Source organism: Ahaetulla prasina, chromosome 1 (assembly GCF_028640845.1).
Source record: "Ahaetulla prasina isolate Xishuangbanna chromosome 1, ASM2864084v1, whole genome shotgun sequence".
Taxonomy (NCBI): domain Eukaryota; kingdom Metazoa; phylum Chordata; class Lepidosauria; order Squamata; family Colubridae; genus Ahaetulla; species Ahaetulla prasina.
In genome coordinates this window covers 233469368-233488567 of record NC_080539.1, presented here as the reverse complement: position 1 = coordinate 233488567, position 19200 = coordinate 233469368, and the positions used below count along the sequence as shown (strand labels likewise).

General features: G+C 39.6%; 1 protein-coding gene across 11 annotated transcripts in view; it reads right to left on the bottom strand.

Moving 5' to 3' along the window:
• ZEB2 (zinc finger E-box binding homeobox 2) overlaps positions 1–19200 on the bottom strand; it is a 190692-nt gene that overhangs the window by 32869 nt on the left and 138623 nt on the right. For 10 of the 11 annotated variants that reach the window (XM_058193458.1, XM_058193415.1, XM_058193423.1 and 7 more), the window contains 3 exons: positions 11378–11449; positions 3484–3672; positions 2434–2648 (listed from right to left, as the gene is read on the bottom strand). In XM_058193458.1, coding sequence (XP_058049441.1) covers positions 2434–2648; positions 3484–3672; positions 11378–11449 — 476 coding nt within the window. The remainder of the gene's footprint in view (positions 1–2433; positions 2649–3483; positions 3673–11377; positions 11450–19200) is intronic. The other variant, XM_058193473.1, reaches the window with a different exon arrangement.

Here is a 19200-nt window from a genome sequence, read left to right as displayed (position 1 = left end):
AAAGGACAGAGGGATAGAGGATCGCATTTGGAAGAAGAAAAAAAAATTATTTAAGCAGCTTTGTATTTATTTGTCCAAGTAGAAGCTCTGCACGGATGTTTGTTTGCTTCATTGGTGCTGCCATAAAAATCAAAAGGTTGGCAGCAAACCTGAAGCCAATTTGAATGCATTTTCAGCATTTGGCATGGAATTATATTAAGACATGCAACGTTGGGAAGAATGGATTTTTAATTTTTAAGAAGAAAGTAAGGTTTGTTGCATTGCTAGCACACTGTAACTATGTATAATTTTTCATAATTGCAACTTAAAAACTGTTCCAATGAAACCTTGTCTCGTGCCTCTGAATCATTCACCATTGTGATTACATGCAAGATTTATTTGTTATAAATAAAGAGTGCTCACAGCTGAGGGGGGAAAACCCTCAATCCTACAATTAACCCTTCTTTCTTTCTTTCTTTCTTTCTTTCTTTCTTTCTTTCTTTCTTTCTTTCTTTCTTTCTTTCTTTCCCTCCCTCTCTCTCTCTCTCTCTCTCTCTCTCCTCCCCCCCTTTGCAATGCAAAGTAGCCAGGACAAAACAGGAGGGAAGAAGTTGGCAGAAAGAACAAGTTACAAAAGCAGCATAAAGATAGAATCAAACACAGCTGACCTTTCTGAACAAGTGAGAAAAGTGCTGTGACTTTGAATTCTGACCAAGGGGGAAAAAAGAGGGAAAGAAAGCTGCAGTCATCTAGTCTGGATGTTCAAGGTAGGAGGTCAGCCTTCCTCCTCCCCCCCCTCTGCCCCACACACACACCCCATACCAAACAGCAATGACACAAAAGACTATTGCAGAAAAGACAGCCCAGAAACGGTATGACAACTGCTAGGGTGTGCTGAATCTTCCCACATTCCTAGTGAGACAGATGGTGTTACATGGGACACAGGGAGGGTTGTTCAAACAGCAGCAACCTTCAAAGATCAAGCAGAGCCCAGCCCGCAGAGCCCCATTGAGGGACCAGTGCTCATATGTTGCTGAGTTGCATAAACAAACAGCAACAGCTGCTTTGTCTCCCCCCACAGCCCTCGGAGGACTACTATAAACTTTAGTTGTGCCACTGTTAATATGATACAATCATTTTAATTTACTAATTGTAAATGCCACGAGCAAATGAGGGGACTTTTCAACACCAAAGCTACCATTCGTAATGCGCCAACACAATCACACTCTCACATGTGAAATGTAAGGCAGTTAGAGGGGATAAACATCCAGCCATTTTCCTCCTAGTGTTTTCATAGTTAGGAGCAACAGAGAAACGGGTGGAGAAAAAACGATGGCGTCTTAATATTTTGCCACGAAGGTGGCAGAGTAACAGATTTAATACCCTCTTGACTCTTTAAAAGGAAATATTATGCTAAATCCTACCCCAATGGTAAGTTTAATGATTGCAGAAAGAAAGCGAGAGATAAGAACCAATCTCAAATGGTTTGATTAGAAGGTAAACTTGATACACATAGCACTAAATAAAAATGTATTTTAGTTGGCGATTCCTGCTAAAATACACTAGTATATTTTCTTTTCTTTAGAATAGAAATAAACTGCATGATTGGGCACTTGACACACCAAAGGGATTTGTATTATATATAATACATCATACTGTAGTTAAATTTTTAAGAAGCAGTTCTCAAAAATTCACCTTTGCTATGTGAAGAACTTTTTAAAATAGCACTTTTGAGTAACTTCTTTATTAATATAATAAAGTTGAATAATAAATTCAAGTCAGTTTCTATCTGATTAAATGCAAAGCATATCTGATAATGGAATCATGTTGATTAATAGCAGATATGATGCTGTGATTTATGCATTTCAGATGCTGATTGATAACGTCATCATTCATTGTTAAAACAATCATAATGCATGCAACGTTTCTATGCCACAAAAAATTACTCAATGTCCTAAACTTTGGGGAAACATACACATGGGGCTTAATAAAAAGTTAGGAATGATTTAAAAAAAAATAAGATTAGAAGATTCTTGAGACATGTTTGAGATCATATGGGGTTAAAAAAAAAGCATAGTAAAAACTAGGTGAAAAATAGGATTAAAATTGCTGATGTTTAATAATTGTATAATTAAAATGCCACAATTTCATTCACATTTTGAGGAACAGAAAAAAAAATGAAACTAAAGTCAAGTTTAAGTGCAAATAAAATTTCCAAATTAGAAATTAACACACTCATTCGATCGTGAACATAAGACTATTAAATCATATTAGAAGAGACCATCAAAAAATCATTTAGACTTCAATTAAAGCTATTACCATTAAAAGATCTGCATCTTCAAAATGCCATGAAAAATTAATAATGATTGCCAATCAAAGCAATATCATTTCTCTAAGGGGTTATTATAGAAAGAAATCACTTAAAGTCAGCCCCCCCCCCCCCCCGCTCCCCACCTGATCTGTCCCTGGCTTGTGCGTCACCATATGCCGCTCGAGCTGGGTGCGGTAGGCAAACGTGTAGTTGCAAAGAGGACAGGGGAAGTTTTCCTCGTTCTTCTCATGGCGATACTTGATGTGCTCCTTCAGGGAGGTCAAACGCTTGTAGCCCCGGTCGCAGTAGGGGCAGGTCAGCAGTTGGGCAAAAGCATCTGGAGTTCCAGGTGGCAGGTCTTTAACCAAGAGACATAAGAGAGAGAAGCCAGCTGAAAGGTCAGTAAATCAATGGCAGCTAATGGGCTTATTGCCCACTGCAGGATGGATTGACAAAAATCACTCCAATCTGTCTACACTACAGACCCATTATTTCTACCTAGTCTGAAAACCACATCAATCTTTTTTTGACACACGTAAAAAAAGGAAAAAACAAAAAACCTTGGATAAATTGTTCACTAGAAAATTAACTCAAATTTTTTGTTTTACGCTTTCGTAAGATTTTTTTTTACCTGCTGTACTCCTAGACAGAAAGATAGACAAACGGATATTTTGTTTATTGATGCCGCTTGCTAAATTACCAGTTCTTCATCTCCTTATATACTAGCTTCATTCTCACGAATACTTCTTTTCGCAGCTTTTTTTCCTCATGGATGTATTTTGAGACTTAGACTCAATGAGTATTTATTAATTTGCTTGATTAAAAAGTCAATTGTTCCAGAGTAAAATTAAAGCAAGTACACCAGTCCTTTAAAATATAGCCTTTATTTTGTCTGCTATTTGCTTTACCTACAAGAACATTCTCAATTTGCTACATTATATATATATATATATATATATATATATATATATATATATATATATATATATATATATATATATATATATATATATATATATATATATATATATAATCACAATATGCTGAAATTACAGTCCCAGCCTTTGCTCATGAAATTCCACGCTTCTGCAGCTGTTCTTCAATTTTAAGGTAAACATCGAGGCATGTAGTGCATTTATAATTGCAACAGCTGCAAAAGGTCAGGAGTGGCTAAGAATGAATTCTGTCCTCACCGTTTTCTTCTTGCCCATTGGCCTCTGGAGTGCCAAGGCGAGACAGTTCCTCGGGGGCTTCTGGGTAAATAATGGCGGTATCACTGCGTTGTAGGTACTCTGCTATACTGACTGAGTGTCCATCTCCTTCCTCCAGTTTTCTCTTAGCAAAATATTCTTCAAAGTCTGATGTGCAATTTGCATTCTTAACTAAAATGGAAAAAGGGACAAGCAGGGAAAAAGATAAAAAATAAAGCTGTGTGTTCATCCTCTGGGAGATTATAAAACCCTCTGTGGAACATTTTGAGCTTCTTCTTTGGTCACCCTTATCTTCACCTGGTTTATTTCACTTATCAGAAAATTAATAACTAATTTTATTCTCTGATGGTGATATTTACTAATGAGGGAGGAAAGCCATGCAGAATATGGCTTCCGTATCACTAAAAATGTAAAATGGGTACTCTTTTGTATTTTAGAAGGGATATTTCAGGACTGATAAACAGACTTTTATTGTAATTAATTTATATGTATAATCTATGCATAGAAACATTTTACTCCATTTTTTATATGTATGCACAGAACCAAACAAATCATTTTTCATACTTTCACGTATTCCAGTTTAACTTTACACTTATAAAAATATATATATCAAATTTCAATAATGTACATACAGCTTGAGAGCAATTTTGCTCTCTATGCTTAATAAATGTGAAATTGTTGCTCTAGCTTTAGCTTCTCCAAAAATCTATAGATTAGATTTGGTGCGTCAGGGTAGGGTTTCTTTGACAGATGGTTTAGGACAGGGGTCTCCAACCTTGGCAACTTTAAGACTTGTGGACTTCAACTCCCAGAATTTGCTGGATGAGGAACTCTGAGTTGAAGTCCACAAGTCTTAAAGTTGCCAAGGTTGGAGACCACTGTTTTAGGATGTTTGCTGTTTCTTTTTGCTGAGACATAGACCTTTCATGCTGGACTGGGTCACAGAAAATGAGAAGAGAGTATTCGTAGAGTAGCAAGTAGTAATAAGAACTGGAACTTAGGATTGTTAATAAATGCTTGTTCTAAATTGTATCACATTCTTGTGGGAAATAATGCTACTTTTTCCTACAAAATAAGCCTAAGTAACTCAAAGTGGAATTTTGCACTTTTGCAAAATACATTGCAAATGGAGCAATGTATTTTGGCTACATAACTCTGTGAAGTAGAGTCTTAAAGCTATTTTTCAATCTACATTGAACATTTCTTTATTTTCTCATTAAATACAAATATGTTTTCATTGTTGCTGAAATGCCTCTGAAAACAAGGTCCTCTATATCATCCTCTATATCCTGTTGTTAAAACTAAATTTTCCCCCTCCTTCTTTTATGAACATTAAATATAAGAACAATTTGGAGAAAGTTCCTAATATTTAAAGCTACTGTATAGAAGATGTTGCATTCAATTAAAAGGATATCAAAGGGACTTAAGCACATGTAATTCAGAACAAATTATAACTGGAAAATTGGACATTTAATTTCTCTTTTAATTTATGTTTTAGAAGCCATATTTCAGGACTGATACAAAGACTTTTATTGTGTTTTATTTATATGTAATCTATAACATTTTACTCCATTTATTGGCTGGGTCAGATAACAACCTCTGTGCCAAGTTGTTTAAAAATATTTTCTCTTTCATGAATCAACAAAACTAGAGATCAGCTTGATAACTGTTTTCCTTACAGTAGCATAAATCAGTAACATCCATCATAAAATCAATAAGAGAGAACTGATAATTAGAGAATGAAAGAACACTAAATTTAAATCATTGTTAAACCAACCAAAATATTTAGCCTTTTTGCCTAAAAGCAACAGATTGAAAAGAAAATCCATTTATTAGGTAACAGGTTTTTATGGTATAGGTAAAATCAATTGACATTCCTGATTGTTCAAAAGTACTTTTTTAAAAATGGGGATTGGAGGGAGAGTGAGAAAACCTGAAGTAAATCTCTGATTCTACAGGGTGTGTGAAAACTGTTCCAATAAAATTATAATCTAAAACTTCAGAATTCCCAGAAGTTATTTAATATCAACTAAGAAGCAATTCTGGCAATAGTTTTATAGCTAAACTTAATAAACATGGCTTCACTTCCTGTCAATGGACAGTATCTTTCTTCATACTCAATGTGTTGAGTTTTCTCACATGTGTATATGTACAATTATTTATTTATGGTTCTGATTAATATGGAAGAATCAAATGGGTACTCATAGGGATTAAGATAGAGAAGGCACATTTCATAGCATGACTGCCAGGATGTAATAAAGAATTTTTGAATGTATGAAGTACTACAAAACTCTTCAATGCATTTGCTGCAAGTCAGGAACATGATTTCCCCTCTAGAATTAATATTTCTATAAGAATCTGTTCAGATATTGACTGGAATCCAAATATCCTTTTTTTATAGGCAAGAGTTTAACTTATGTTGCTTAAAAAAAACATCCTCCATGCATATATGAAATAGAAAAACCTGAAATGTTGTTTGAAGGAAAAATAATAAAGTTTATTTCCAAGAAACATGCAAGAAAAATAATTCTATTCTGGGTGCTAAACAACTGAAAGAACAGTCTTTCTCGTTTTGGCCTTTTGGTGGGAAGATGGTAGGTAAGAAAGAATTTTAGGAAAGAAGAACATTGTGTTTATTTATATGCATACATTTATGTTTGGGAGGAAGGAAGGAAGGAAGGAAGGAAGGAAGGAAGGAAGGAAGGAAGGAAGGAAGGAAGGAAGGAAGACAAATGCGTATGATGAAATTGTTTTGCATTTTGAAGAACTTGCATTTTGTCATATAATTTTGGACATGGTAGGAAATTAGTAATACCATACTAATATTTTCATCAGAATATTTTCAAAATTACATTGCTCTCTTTCTATGTGACATATATATTATGGCCTGATCAACTATCACTATTCTGTTTATGTCTAAGTAAATCTTTATATACCAGTGATGTTTGCAAGGAAGCCACCAGTTGCACAACTGCAGAGACAGATCATTGCTTAGTGTGTTAACTCTATCAGACTGTATGATATTCTTCTATGGCCAAAACTGGGGTCATCATTGATAAAGATACATAATCAGTGGCGGGTTTCAAAAATTGTTTACTACCGGTTCTGTGGGTATGACTTGGTGGGCGTGGCATGGCTTTGTGGGTGTGGCAAGGGAAGGATACTGTAAAATCTCCATTCCCACCCCACTCCAGGGGAAAGTTACCGTAAAATCCCCATTTCCTCCTGATCAGCTGGGACTCAGGAGGCAGAGAATAAATGGGGGCAGGGCCAGTCAGAGGTGGTATTTACTGGTTCTCTGAAGTACTCAAAATTTCTGCTACCGGTTCTCCAGAACCGGTCAGAACCTGCTGAAACCCACCTCTGTACATAATGTAACTTACATAATGTGGTGCCCTGGTATGAACTAACAGAGATTTCAGGCAATAGATCGGGGATGTAATTTTCCTCATCCAGCCCATTTCCCCCCAGATTGAAACTCCAACAGTTTTATCTTTTATATTACCACAAATGTATGGGATCAGATTCTAAAAATGTTTTACCATGCTAAAATCTAGGTTAAATAATTTGGAGCTGGTAGTTGTTCAGTCCTTTGGTGTGACATTTTCTTTCTTTATCATCTTTAATATTCAGGGTGATTTAAAAAAGAGTTCATTTCAGTGGAGAAATAAGTGAATAATATAGTAAAAAGTGTTTCCTCTTCCAATTTTTTAAAAACTAAATCTGCAGGCTTCATATTAAGTTGGTTTTAGCTGGCCTGTAATCATAGATCTATAGAGTAGCTGGAATGCCTGCTTTGATAATAAATGTCTCCTTAGCTAGTAAACTTGTGCATTATTCAGTTTCTGTATATATTTAAAAGAATTCAGGAGCTCAGTCAAATATTTATGTGTAACTTACACACCTTAAAAACGGTGGGATTTACTAAATTGACAGATTTGACAGTAATAATGTTTGCAGCATGATGACATGGTAAAAGGGTAGTATAAATATCACATTTCATATGATTGTAGATATGGAATTACAGGGTTTTTTTTGTGTTATTGTATTTACCCCTCAGTGAAATATAACTGATCAGCACTACAACCAAAAATGTTAACTTCCTCTCAAAACCATAAATGGCTATTTTAGCGGCAAAAAAAACACCCCAACAGGCTTTCCCTTGTATGCTCTTTGCAGAAATCCCCAAATATTGATTCGTTGTAAATTTAAATTGCCCACAAAAGTGACAGTCCCATCTGTGATTCAAGCTTTTTAGGAAGATGTAAAATGTGTGGTCTTATTAAGGAAGTCTTGTTTTAATTAAAGACTGGGGCAGAGTCTCCTTAAAGACTTTGGAGCCTAACATCATACTGTATGAGCATAAACCACACTCAGGAGAGTAGATATTTAAAGGAAACATTTCGAGGGCTGGGAGGCCAGTTATTTCTTATGGGAACTCTTGCTGTGAAATGAAGATAGCTGCTCCTAATCGGCAGCAAAGCTAATAAAACTACAGCCCCCATTAAACAGGAAGTGGCAGGCTGTCATTGGTATACACAGATTAGAACTGAGGAATGATCAGTTCTTTCAACTTGCCAACTTTTACTTCTGTTTTCATCTTTACTGAGAACTCTTTTACTACTTACAGAAGAACAAGTCTTAGTAAAGACCAGTTCCTGCTACTATTACTAGGAAGGTGAAGGTACAAAGGAAATTTTCTTTGATTTTCAGCTATTTGTTCATCCATTTCCTAAAAAAAGATATAATGTAGTGTGTTAAACTAACATATATGCAAATTGTGACTAAATGTAAAATGTATTTAAAAAGAGGTTCACATTGTGAAAGCCACTCAAATGTGGCCGCTAATTCTGGAATCAAGAGATTCATACATATCCTGATATGGTTTTGTTTGATTCTTTTTCAAAGGCTGTAAAGCACAATATATCTTCATAGAGAGCAGATTTCAATCATTCAAAGAGAAAATGACTCAGCCAACCATGTAACTGAGGGATTGAAACACCAATCATTTTATTGTATTTATCTAGTTCTGTATTTTTATTTATTTTTTTGCATTTATATCCCGCCCTTCTCCGAAGACTCAGGGCGGCTTACACTATGTTAAGCAATAGTCTTCATCCATTTGTATATTATATACAAAGTCAACTTTTTGCCCCCAACAATCTGGGTCCTCATTTGAAGTTTCTCTGAAATGTAAGTGAATTTGCACATGGGCCGGGTTACTTACGGGACCGCCTGCTGCTACCGAATACCTCTCACCGACCCGTGCGCTCTCACAGAGAGGGACTCCTCAGGGTGCCGTCGGCGCGACAGTGTCGTCTGGCGACACCCAGGGGAAGGGCCTTCTCTGTGGGGGCTCCCGCCCTCTGGAACGAACTCCCCCCAGGACTTCGTCAACTTCCGGACCTCCGAACCTTTCGCCGCGAGCTTAAAACTTACTTATTTATCTGCGCTGGACTGGGTTAGTTTTTTAAGTTATGGGTTTTTAATGGGTTTTATCTCCAAATTTTAATTGTGGCCAATTTAATAAGTTTTTTAAATTGTATTTTAATTGTATTTATAGTGTATTGTGTGTTTTTACTGGGCTGTGAACCGCCCTGACTCCTTCGGGAGAAGGGCGGTATACAAATTTAAATAATAAATAAATAAATAAATACTGTAAATGCTTATCACTCAGTTACAACAATTAACCAGTGGTACAACTTGCCTCCAGAGGTTGTGGTGCTCCAACACTGGAAGTTTTAAAGAGAGATTGGACAACCACTTGTCTGAAATGGTATAGGGTTTCCTGACTGAGCAGGGAGTTGAACTAGAAGACCTCCAAGGTCCCTTCCAACTCTGTTATTATTCTAGTAACCTTCTTAGTTTGCATTCAGACATGCCTTTGAAACACATGGAGATGAAACTCAAAAGAAGACTTCTACTAGTAGGTCATACAAAGTCTTAATACTATGATTTCTCACATGCAATTTTTTTTTCTCAACTAAGTATCACAACATAATTCTTGATGCATTTTCTGCTAGCTGAAGAGATGTAATACTCTCATAGAGGTGAATAAATATTCCTGAATTTATTGCAACCTTTGATGACAAGGAGATTAAATGCTGAGTATCAAAAGCACAAGGGAAGAATTTTACATGTGATCTTTCATAAAAATAGCCATTTGAATTTAAAAACTATACATGGCTTGATTCTTTTAGATCACATTACCAAACTCACCAAATATGTCTTTTCATGGTTTGTTTTAATCTCAAAAAACAAAGGTGCTCCAAATTCTGCACTATAGTTGATGTATATTGAAACATAGTGACTTCATTTTACTTTTTGTGGATTACATACCAGTTGATACGTAACAAAAATGAAAAAAAAAACAACCACTCAGCCTCAATTCCAATATGCTTTTAATTTTCATTATTTTTTCCCATTAGGTATTAGACAAGTCAGTCTGTTATGCTGTCTAGTAAGAACATGTGGGTGGGTGCTGGCATTAGAGATGTGTGAATGTTAAAATCCTAACATTCTGGTGCCACCTTCATTCACAATATTTTAAGTGGGCATTAAGATGGAAACTAAAACATGGAGAATAGGGGACAACTTGGTTGCCTTATTGGAAACAATGACCATGACTTCCTTGTATCTCTGAAGTTACATCAGTAATACATACTAGAATCATGCAGCAAAACATTACTCATTATGAGGGCCAGCTGAGATTTCAATTTAGAACAGACTTTACACTACCAGTCGAATGACAAAATTGTACTTACTTGGAAGCAAAGGTTTTTGATTTGATTTGAGTTGATTTGAGTACTGCCCATCTCATTGCATGATGGAAGTGGGAACTCACTTTCAGAAGCTGGCTTGTGAGCTTCCTAGCTATATCTTGGCTGCCCTTGTGTGTAATTGAAAATATTGAACTAGATAAGCTTTTGGGTTGATTTAGTAGAATACCTTGCATTTGGTTGGAACAAAATGAACTCTTACAAGACAAAACTTTTAATACAGTTCAAACTAAGCAAAAAATGTCCTTGGACTGCAGGGAAATCAAATCAGTCAATCCTGCCTGAAAAAAAATCAACCCTGACTGTTCTTTGGAAGGACAGATACTGAAGCTGAAACTCAAATACTTTGGCCACCAAATGAGAAGAGAGGACTTATTAAAAAAGACCCTGATGTTGGGAAAGTTGGAAGGCAAAAAGAGAAAAGGATGGCAGAGGATGAGATGGTCAGATAGTGTCACTGACATAATGAACATGAATTTGGCAAACTCTAGGAGGCAGTGGAGAAAGGGGGGGGGGACTGTTGTGATATGGTCCATAGGGTCATGAAGAGTGGGACACAACTTAGCGACTGAACAACAAAACTAAGCAAAAAAGTGATAGTTCAGAAACCAAGCTGCTTTGGTATCAATAGTCCTTTCTTCTCATCTACAGGAAACAGATTTCTGAGAAAAGTAAGCTAAAAAAAAAGTTGAGAACATGAAAAGCGTCCAAAATGAAGACAAAGCATATTCAATAAAACATTGTGGTTTAGTGTTTCTACAAAATGCATTCCCATTCCATTATTAAGAATATTTTACTATCTGTCATAGAATAGTAGCTCTTGCTGAACTGAATTCCAATATATTGATATTGGAGACAAAAAGAAAAAGGAAAAGGAAATAAGGAAGAGGCATCTTTTGAAAATGTTCCTAGTAAGATCAGTGAATCATTGATTTGCATCAGGATAAACTACTTGGGCAAATTTTAAAACATTGGTCATTGGACATATCTCAAACCCTCATCCTGGAAAGTGAACTAGCTGTTGAATTCTTTCTTTTTGTAGAACAGTCAAACAAGCTGCAAGAATACAAAACCAAGCTCCCAATATAAGCCCTTACCTGTTCCATTGTTTCCAGTGGTTTGAATGGCAGCTTCTGGCCCCATGGTGTCATACTCTTCCTTCATTTCTTCTAAAGAAAGAAAGAAAGAAAGAAAGAAAGAAAGAAAGAAAGAAAGAAAGAAAGAAAGAAAGAATATTTTCAGTATTTCACATACCAAACAGGGATGTGAATAAGGGATGCCTTATGCACGGTCACTCACGCTCTGGTTACGTCTAGGCTGGATTATTGCAATGCTCTCTACATGGGGCTGCCCTTGAGGTGCACCCGGAGGCTGCAGTTAGTCCAGAATGCGGCTGCGCGAGTAGTAACGGGAGCCGCTCGTGGCTCCCACGTGACATCGCTGCTCCGTAGCTTGCACTGGCTTCCTGTGGTCTTTCGGGTGCGCTTCAAGATTTTGGTAACTATCTTTAAAGCGCTCCATGGCTTAGGACCCGGGTACTTACGAGACCGCCTGCTGTTACCCTTTGCCTCCCACCGACCCGTACGCTCTCACAGAGAGGGTCTCCTCAGGGTGCCGTCCGCCAAACAGTGTCGGCTGGCGGCCCCCAGGAGTAGGGCCTTCTCTGTGGGGGCAGTGACGCTCTGGAACGAACTTCCCCCTGGCCTGTGTCAAGTGCCTGATCTTCGGACCTTCCGTCGTGAGCTCAAAACATATTTATTTATTAAAGCGGGACTGGCATAATTAGTGTTGAATTTTAATTGGGTATTCTTAATATTTTCAAATTTTTAAATCTAAATTTTAATAATCAGCCTTTAAAATTTGCTCTTTTTAAATGTTGTTTTAAATTGTATATATTTTGTTTTTATTCTGGCTGTACACCGCCCTGAGTCCTTCGGGAGAAGGGCGGTATAAAAATTTAATAAATAAATAAATAAATAAATAAACAGCATATTAAAGTACTGATCAAATGATAGTCGACATGGGTGACTGTCCACTTGTGAATGTCTGGTTCTGTTCAATCTGTTTAATGCAGTTGATCGTATTTGCTGAATGGGACGCCACAGTTTGCACAGAATGAATTTTCTCCATATTAATAGTTATCATTGAGTATTTATGTTTCTATTGAACAGAACTGGGATATTACAAATATGACAGCAGTTCCTGTGATCTTAGTAGGTGGAAAGAGGTGTTTGTATAATCACAGAAATGGTTGCAGCTATACTGTGATTAGATTTGTCCAGAAATTACATGACAAAAAACTTTAAGGAAGTTCAGCCTGCCAAAACTCAACTCCCCTAACTGAAACTAAGTCCAGGCTCAGTTATGACAAATACTACAAATTATGAGAAAGGCCACTAAATTTTGACATCCATGGAAGACTTTTATTTTGGTTCCTGGAATAAACAACGACAATAACCACATCTATCTAAATAAAGATAGGCATGTTATGTTCACCAAGAACAAAATTAGATTAGAAAAGTATAGACAGCAGTACAGCAATGAGATATTGTAGTGAATTTTTTAGCTTATAAACACAGACACTTCAGACTTTTCTGGATAGGCTTGAGCTTTTCACTTCCTCTTGGCTTCACCTATTAAATATAAGGAACGAGGGCAATTGTACTGCTATGATTCCGTGGAAGAAGAGCAAAATAAAAATGTGAAAAGTATATCCTTTCAATGTATTACTTTAAAATAATTTTCAATGGTATGTTGTGAAACTTGTTATTGTTAGTTGCGAAGTCGTGTCCTACCCATCACGACCCCATGGACAACGTTCCTCCAGGCCTTCCTGTCCTCTACCATCCTCAGGAGTCCATTTAAGCTCACGCCTACTGCTTCAGTGACTCCATCCAGCTACCACATTCTCTACTGTCCCCTTCTTCTTTTGCCCTCACTCGTCCCCAGCATTAGGCTCTTCTCTAGTGAGTCCTTCCTTCTCATTAGGTGGCCAAAATATTTGAGTTTCATCTTCAGGATCTGGCCTTCTAAAGGGCAGTCAGGGTTGATCTCCCCTTGGACTGACCGGTTTGATCGCCTTGCAGTCCAAGGGACTCGCAGGAGTCTTCGCCAGCACCATAGTTCAAATTGTGAAACTAGGTTAGATTAATTTATCATCTTGGTCTGCTTTAATCAGTCTCTATTGCCTTTCATTCATTGTAAACATGTCATATTTAATAAATCACAGAAGTATCTGTGGTTTTCCCTGCCACTTTCACTGGCAAAGAAACCATGGAAAGGTACCCAGCGATGTGGTACCTTCTACCAGTTTGCCCCGGTTTAAGCAAATCGGTAGTGGCAGCGGTGGGAGGCTTTGCCCACCCATCCAGACATCATCACGGATGCTCTGCACATGCACAGAAGGTTCTGTGCATGCGCAGAAGTGCTGCACATGAGTGAAGTGAACGCGCGTGCACACTCTCTGTTCCGAACTGGTAGTGAAAGTAAGTGGAACCTACTACTGGTACCCAGGAGTGAGCAGTTAGTTTCCAAAGCTTAATTCTGACTACCTTCTTGATCCTTAAGGTGCCATTTCTCAGTGCTAGAGATTGTAGCAATTGATGGTTGTGTTGATCATCACATAAATTTAAAATCCATAAATTTAAAATCTAATCCAGTCCTGCTCGAATGAATAAGTGTGTTTTAAGCTCGCGACGGAAGGTTCGGAGGTCCAGAAGTTGACGAAGTCCTGGGGGTAGTTCGTTCCAGAGGGTGGGAGCCCCCACAGAGAAGGCCCTTCCCCTGGGCATTGCCAGACGACACTGCCTCGCTGACGGCACCCTGAGGAGTCCCTCTCTGTGAGAGCGCACGGGTCGGTGAGAGGTATTTGGTAGCAGTAGGCGGTCCTGTAAATAACCCGGCCCTATGCCATGGAGCGCTTTAAAGGTGGTTACCAAGACCTTGAAGCACACCCGGAAGGCCACAGGTAGCCAGTGCAGTCTGTGCAGGATAGGTGTCATACGGGAGCCACAAGGGGCTCCCTCTATCACCCGCGCAGCCGCATTCTGGACTAACTGCAGCCTCCGGATGCCCTTCAAGGGGAGCCCCATGTAGAGAGCGTTGCAGTAATCCAGGCGAGACGTCACGAGGGCGTGAGTGACCATGCATAGGGCATCCCGGTCTAGAAAGGGGCGCAACTGGCGCACCAGGCGAACCTGGTATAACGCTCTCCTGGAGACGGCCGTCAAATGATCTTCTAGAGACAGCCGTTCATCCAGGAGGACGCCCAAGTTGCGCACCCTCTCCATCGGGGCCAATGATTCGCCTCCAACAGTCAGCCGTGGACTCAGCTGACTGTACCGGGATGCCGGCATCCACAGCCACTCTGTCTTGGAGGGATTGAGCTTGAGCCTGTTTCTCCCCATCCAGACCCGTACGGCTTCCAGACACCGGGACAGCACTTCGATAGCTTCGTTGGGGTGGCCCGGTGTGGAAAAGTACAGCTGGGTGTCATCCGCGTACAGCTGGTACCTCACACCGAAGCCACTGATGATCTCACCCAGCGGCTTCATATAGAAGTTGAACAGAAGGGGTGAGAGAATCGACCCCTGCGGCACCCCACAAGTGAGGCACCTCGGAGCCGACCTCTGCCCCCCGTCAACACCGTCTGCGACCGATCGGAGAGATAGGAGGAGAACCACCGATAAACGGTGCCTCCCACTCCCAATCTCTCCAACCGGCGCAGCAGGATACCATGGTCGATGGTATCAAAAGCCGCTGAGAGGTCTAATAGGACCAGGGCAGAGGAACAACCCCTATCCCTGGCCCTCCAGAGATCATCCACCAACGCGACCAAAGCCGTCTCCGTGCTGTAACCGGGCCGGAAACCGGACTGGAACGGGTCTAGATAGACAGTTTCATCCAGGTGTAAGGGAAACTGATATGCCACCATACTCTCTACAACCTTCACCGCGAAGCGAAGGTTGGAGACCGGACGATAATTACCTAAAACAGCCGGATCCAGGGAAGGCTTCTTGAGGAGGGGCCTCACCACCGCCTCTTTCAAGGCGGCTGGAAAGACACCCTCCACCAAAGAAACACTCGTAATCCCCTGGAGCCAGCCTCGTGTCACCTCCTGAGTGGCCAGCACCAGCCAGGAGGGGCACGGGTCCAGTAAACACGTGGTGGCATTCAACCTACCCAACAACCTGTCCATGTCCTCGGGAGCCACAGGGTCAAACTCATCCCAAACAATGTCACCAAGACCACCCTCAGACGTCTCACCTGAGTCACCACAACTTTGGTCCAAACCGTCCCAAAGCTGAACGATTTTATCGTATAGATAACCGTTAAACTCCTCAGCACGTCCCTGCAACGGGTCATCCCGCTCCCCCTGGTGAAGGAGGGAACGAGTCACCCGGAACAGGGCGGCTGGGCGGTTATCTGCCGATGCAATGAGGGAGGAGGCGTAGCAACGCCTCGCTTCCCTCAATGCCACTAGGTAAGCCCTATTATAGGACTTCACTAGTGTCCGATCAGCCTCTGAACGGCTAGACCTCCAGGAACTCTCTAGGCGTCTTCTCCGGCGCTTCATCCCCCTCAGCTCCTCGGAGAACCAAGGAGCCGGTTGGGACCTGCGCCGGGTCAGAGGCCGCAAAGGCACGACACGGTCTAAGGCCCCCGCCGCGGCCCGTTCCCAGGCTGCAACAAGTTCCTCAGACGTGCCGTGTGCCAGACCCTCAGGAAGTGGCCCAAGCTCTGTCTGGAACCTCTCCGGGTCCATCAGGCGCCTGGGACGGAACCAACGAATTGGCTCCGTCTCCCTGCGGTGTTGGATGGCAGTCAGAAAGTCCAGGCGAAGGAGAGAGTGATCTGACCATGACAAAGGTTCAATGACTATTTCCTTCAAGTCCAGATCTTTTGACCACTGACCAGAGATAAAAATCAGGTCCAGTGTACCACCCCCAGTGTGAGTAGGGCCATCAACTACTTGAGTCAGGTCCAAGGCCGTCATGGAAGCCGTGAACTCCTGAGCTGCTGTCGACGACGAGCCGGAAGATGGCAAGTTAAAGTCCCCCATGACTAAGAGTCTGGGGGTCTCAACCGCCACCCCAGCAAGCACCTCCAGGAGCTCGGGCAGGGCAGCTGTCACGCAGCAAGGAGCCAGGTACGCGACCAGCAAGCCCATCTGACATCTACGACCCCATCTCACAAAGAGGGATTCACACCCGGCAATCTGAGGTACAGTGGTCTCCCTCGGCTCTAGACTCTCTCTAATCACAACCGCCACCCCTCCACCCCTACCCTGGGCCCTCGGTTGATGGAATATTTTATATAGGAAAACACCCCACTAGTTTTACTATTATAATTTATCCTCTTTTTTTTGATATGGCAGCAAAAATAATGCAATCCTATAGCAAAGTTTTCTGAAAATGAAAACTTTCAGTGGAGTTCAGCGGAGATTTCTCTTAAATAGGTAGATAGGCACAAAACTGCAATCTAAGGGTTCTTAATGGGACACGCCTGCAACCAGAATTAAAGCAGCATTATTTTGTGGCATTATGTTTACATTTGGTCCAGCACAGCATATTTTTGTATTGTTTATATTGTCAGTTATGTTTAGCATCTCTCTATGGCTGCAGGTAAATTTTAGGAATAGTACAAAGAGAGAGTTTCAATCAACGTACAAAGTCGTTATCCAGGTATTCTCATATAACATTTTCTTACGCACATTCTTAAAAGCAGAGCCTAAAAGAGTTGCTCAACAATGAGATGGGTGACATATAAATTTAATAAATAACTACATTAAAATATATGATCCTATTACATAATAAAAAAACAGTATAAATTATTTATTTCAGTGAATAAAATTCAAAATCTTTTTTTTTTCCAATAGCGTGAAAAAGTCTAACTAAAGGGATTCTGGAATCCCAACTATGTTTGATGGTTAGGCATAATGGTTGCAATTGCTCATGTTACTAGAAACCGTTCTTCCTATATGAAACTTAATATACTTATTGCTTTTAAGCAATAAGCATTTCCATAACAATTGTTGGAAACCAGAAGAATGTAAAAAGAGACCTCCTTTTTCTTCATTCCAACATTTTTAATGTTGTAGTATTTTAATGTCTTATTGTACAAGTAATTAATTGATAAAATAACAGGATCTGATGATATCACTCTAATCAAAACTAGAGTCAAACTGACTTAAAGCTTTATAAATGAAATATTTTATAGAGTTATAAATATACATTTTACTATTATGTAGTTTAAAAAGAATTATGTTAAGTTAAAATATTCATGCAGGAGCAGGAGTTAGTCTGTACAAAACCATATCTTTTACAGAGAATTGGCCTTCTGCCTTGCCTATAGAACATTTTTACAGTACATCTTGATTTTAAAACCTTTAGAAAAATCCATATACATTGATAAAAAAAATAAAAGAGGTTGTCACTTGAGATACACTGCAACAGAGCTACAGTATTTCTTGTGGCAGCTTACCAGAAAGCTGAATCAAGGTACAGCACTTGTGAGAGGTTTAGTGTTGGATATAAATATAGCTTGTGCTGGTTTTGGTTTTTTTTTTCTTCCTTGACCAACTCATGTGATTTCTGGTAGAAAGAAGTCACAAGTTCGTTTCTATCTGAGGGCATATCTACCCAGTCACAAAGGGAAAAGAGCTTTTTTTTTTTTTTTGCATAACATTGGTAATGCTAAGATTTCAGCTTGTTTCCTTCCTCATTGTAATTTTCTTCAGTAGTACAGAGAAGTTACATTGTGACCTGTCTGCTCCCCAAAACGAAGAAAATGTTCAAGATGCAGAGAGTGATGCTACTCTATTGGTGCACAAAAATACTTCGAGAAATTTTGGAATTTTCTTAGTACCTTTCCCCCCTACCCCCGTAAACTTCCTTAAATCTTTTATCAGTTACAGACCTTAATTTCAAAATGTTGTTATGAAGGTGTGGTTTCAATATAAAACAAATCCTATTATATAACCTCTCAGAGAAGCTCTTCTAGCAATTGTCTGTCTGTCTGTCCAGTTACAGAAACATATTTCTTACTTGTGTAATACAGGAACCATGCAAAATAATGTAATATAAAAATGGGAACAATGAGGCCAGAATCCATCTTGATCTGTTCAGCTATAGCAAACCCATCTCGACAAAGCTGCACAATTTCTTTCATTTATCCTGACAGTGACTGAGGTTTGGATGGATTTGTTTTTCAGAAGAGCACCTATGATTCGCAGGCTGCATCCGACTGAGAGCAATATGCCCCGGCGGAGAACCCCAGAGTATATTTATTTTGAAAACACTTGTAAAAGTTTGCATTTTCCAGCCACCCCTGAGATAAAGGTTTGTAAAAATAAAGAGTACTTTCTTCCTTGAGATGAAGAATCCTTGAATAAGCAGAAAGAGGCCAAGATGCAGGTGATTTATTTAAGTCTGTGTCAGTGATAATGATGTCATGGTTTCCAGCACACTGTGTCCACCCCATTGTGGGACGAAAGAATGTCAAGGACAATTCTAAACACAAAACTTTGATTGTGCTAAAACCGGAAAGGCACAGTAAGAGTTCCACTGTGCTCTTCAGTTCAAAACCTGCATCCTGCAGGCAAACTACAGAAAGCATGGGAGAAAGAGCACAGGAGAGGGGGCTTATCTCAGAGTAAAGTTATGTGCTGAGGTACTGCGGTAGACAGTCAGGCACCAGGGATAAAACACAACTGAATAAGGCAGCCCCCAAATTAGAGTTATTGTCTATATTGCGTGTTTTGAACAATAAATAAGAAAAATATTTTATCAAGAGAAAAAAATGTGTTATCTAAGAGTCAGGATAAACAATGAGTTGCTTTCTAAGACCAATCTCTTTTCATTAGACATCAAGGCACCACATCAGGGCACTTTGAGAACAATAAAAAACACGACACAATAAA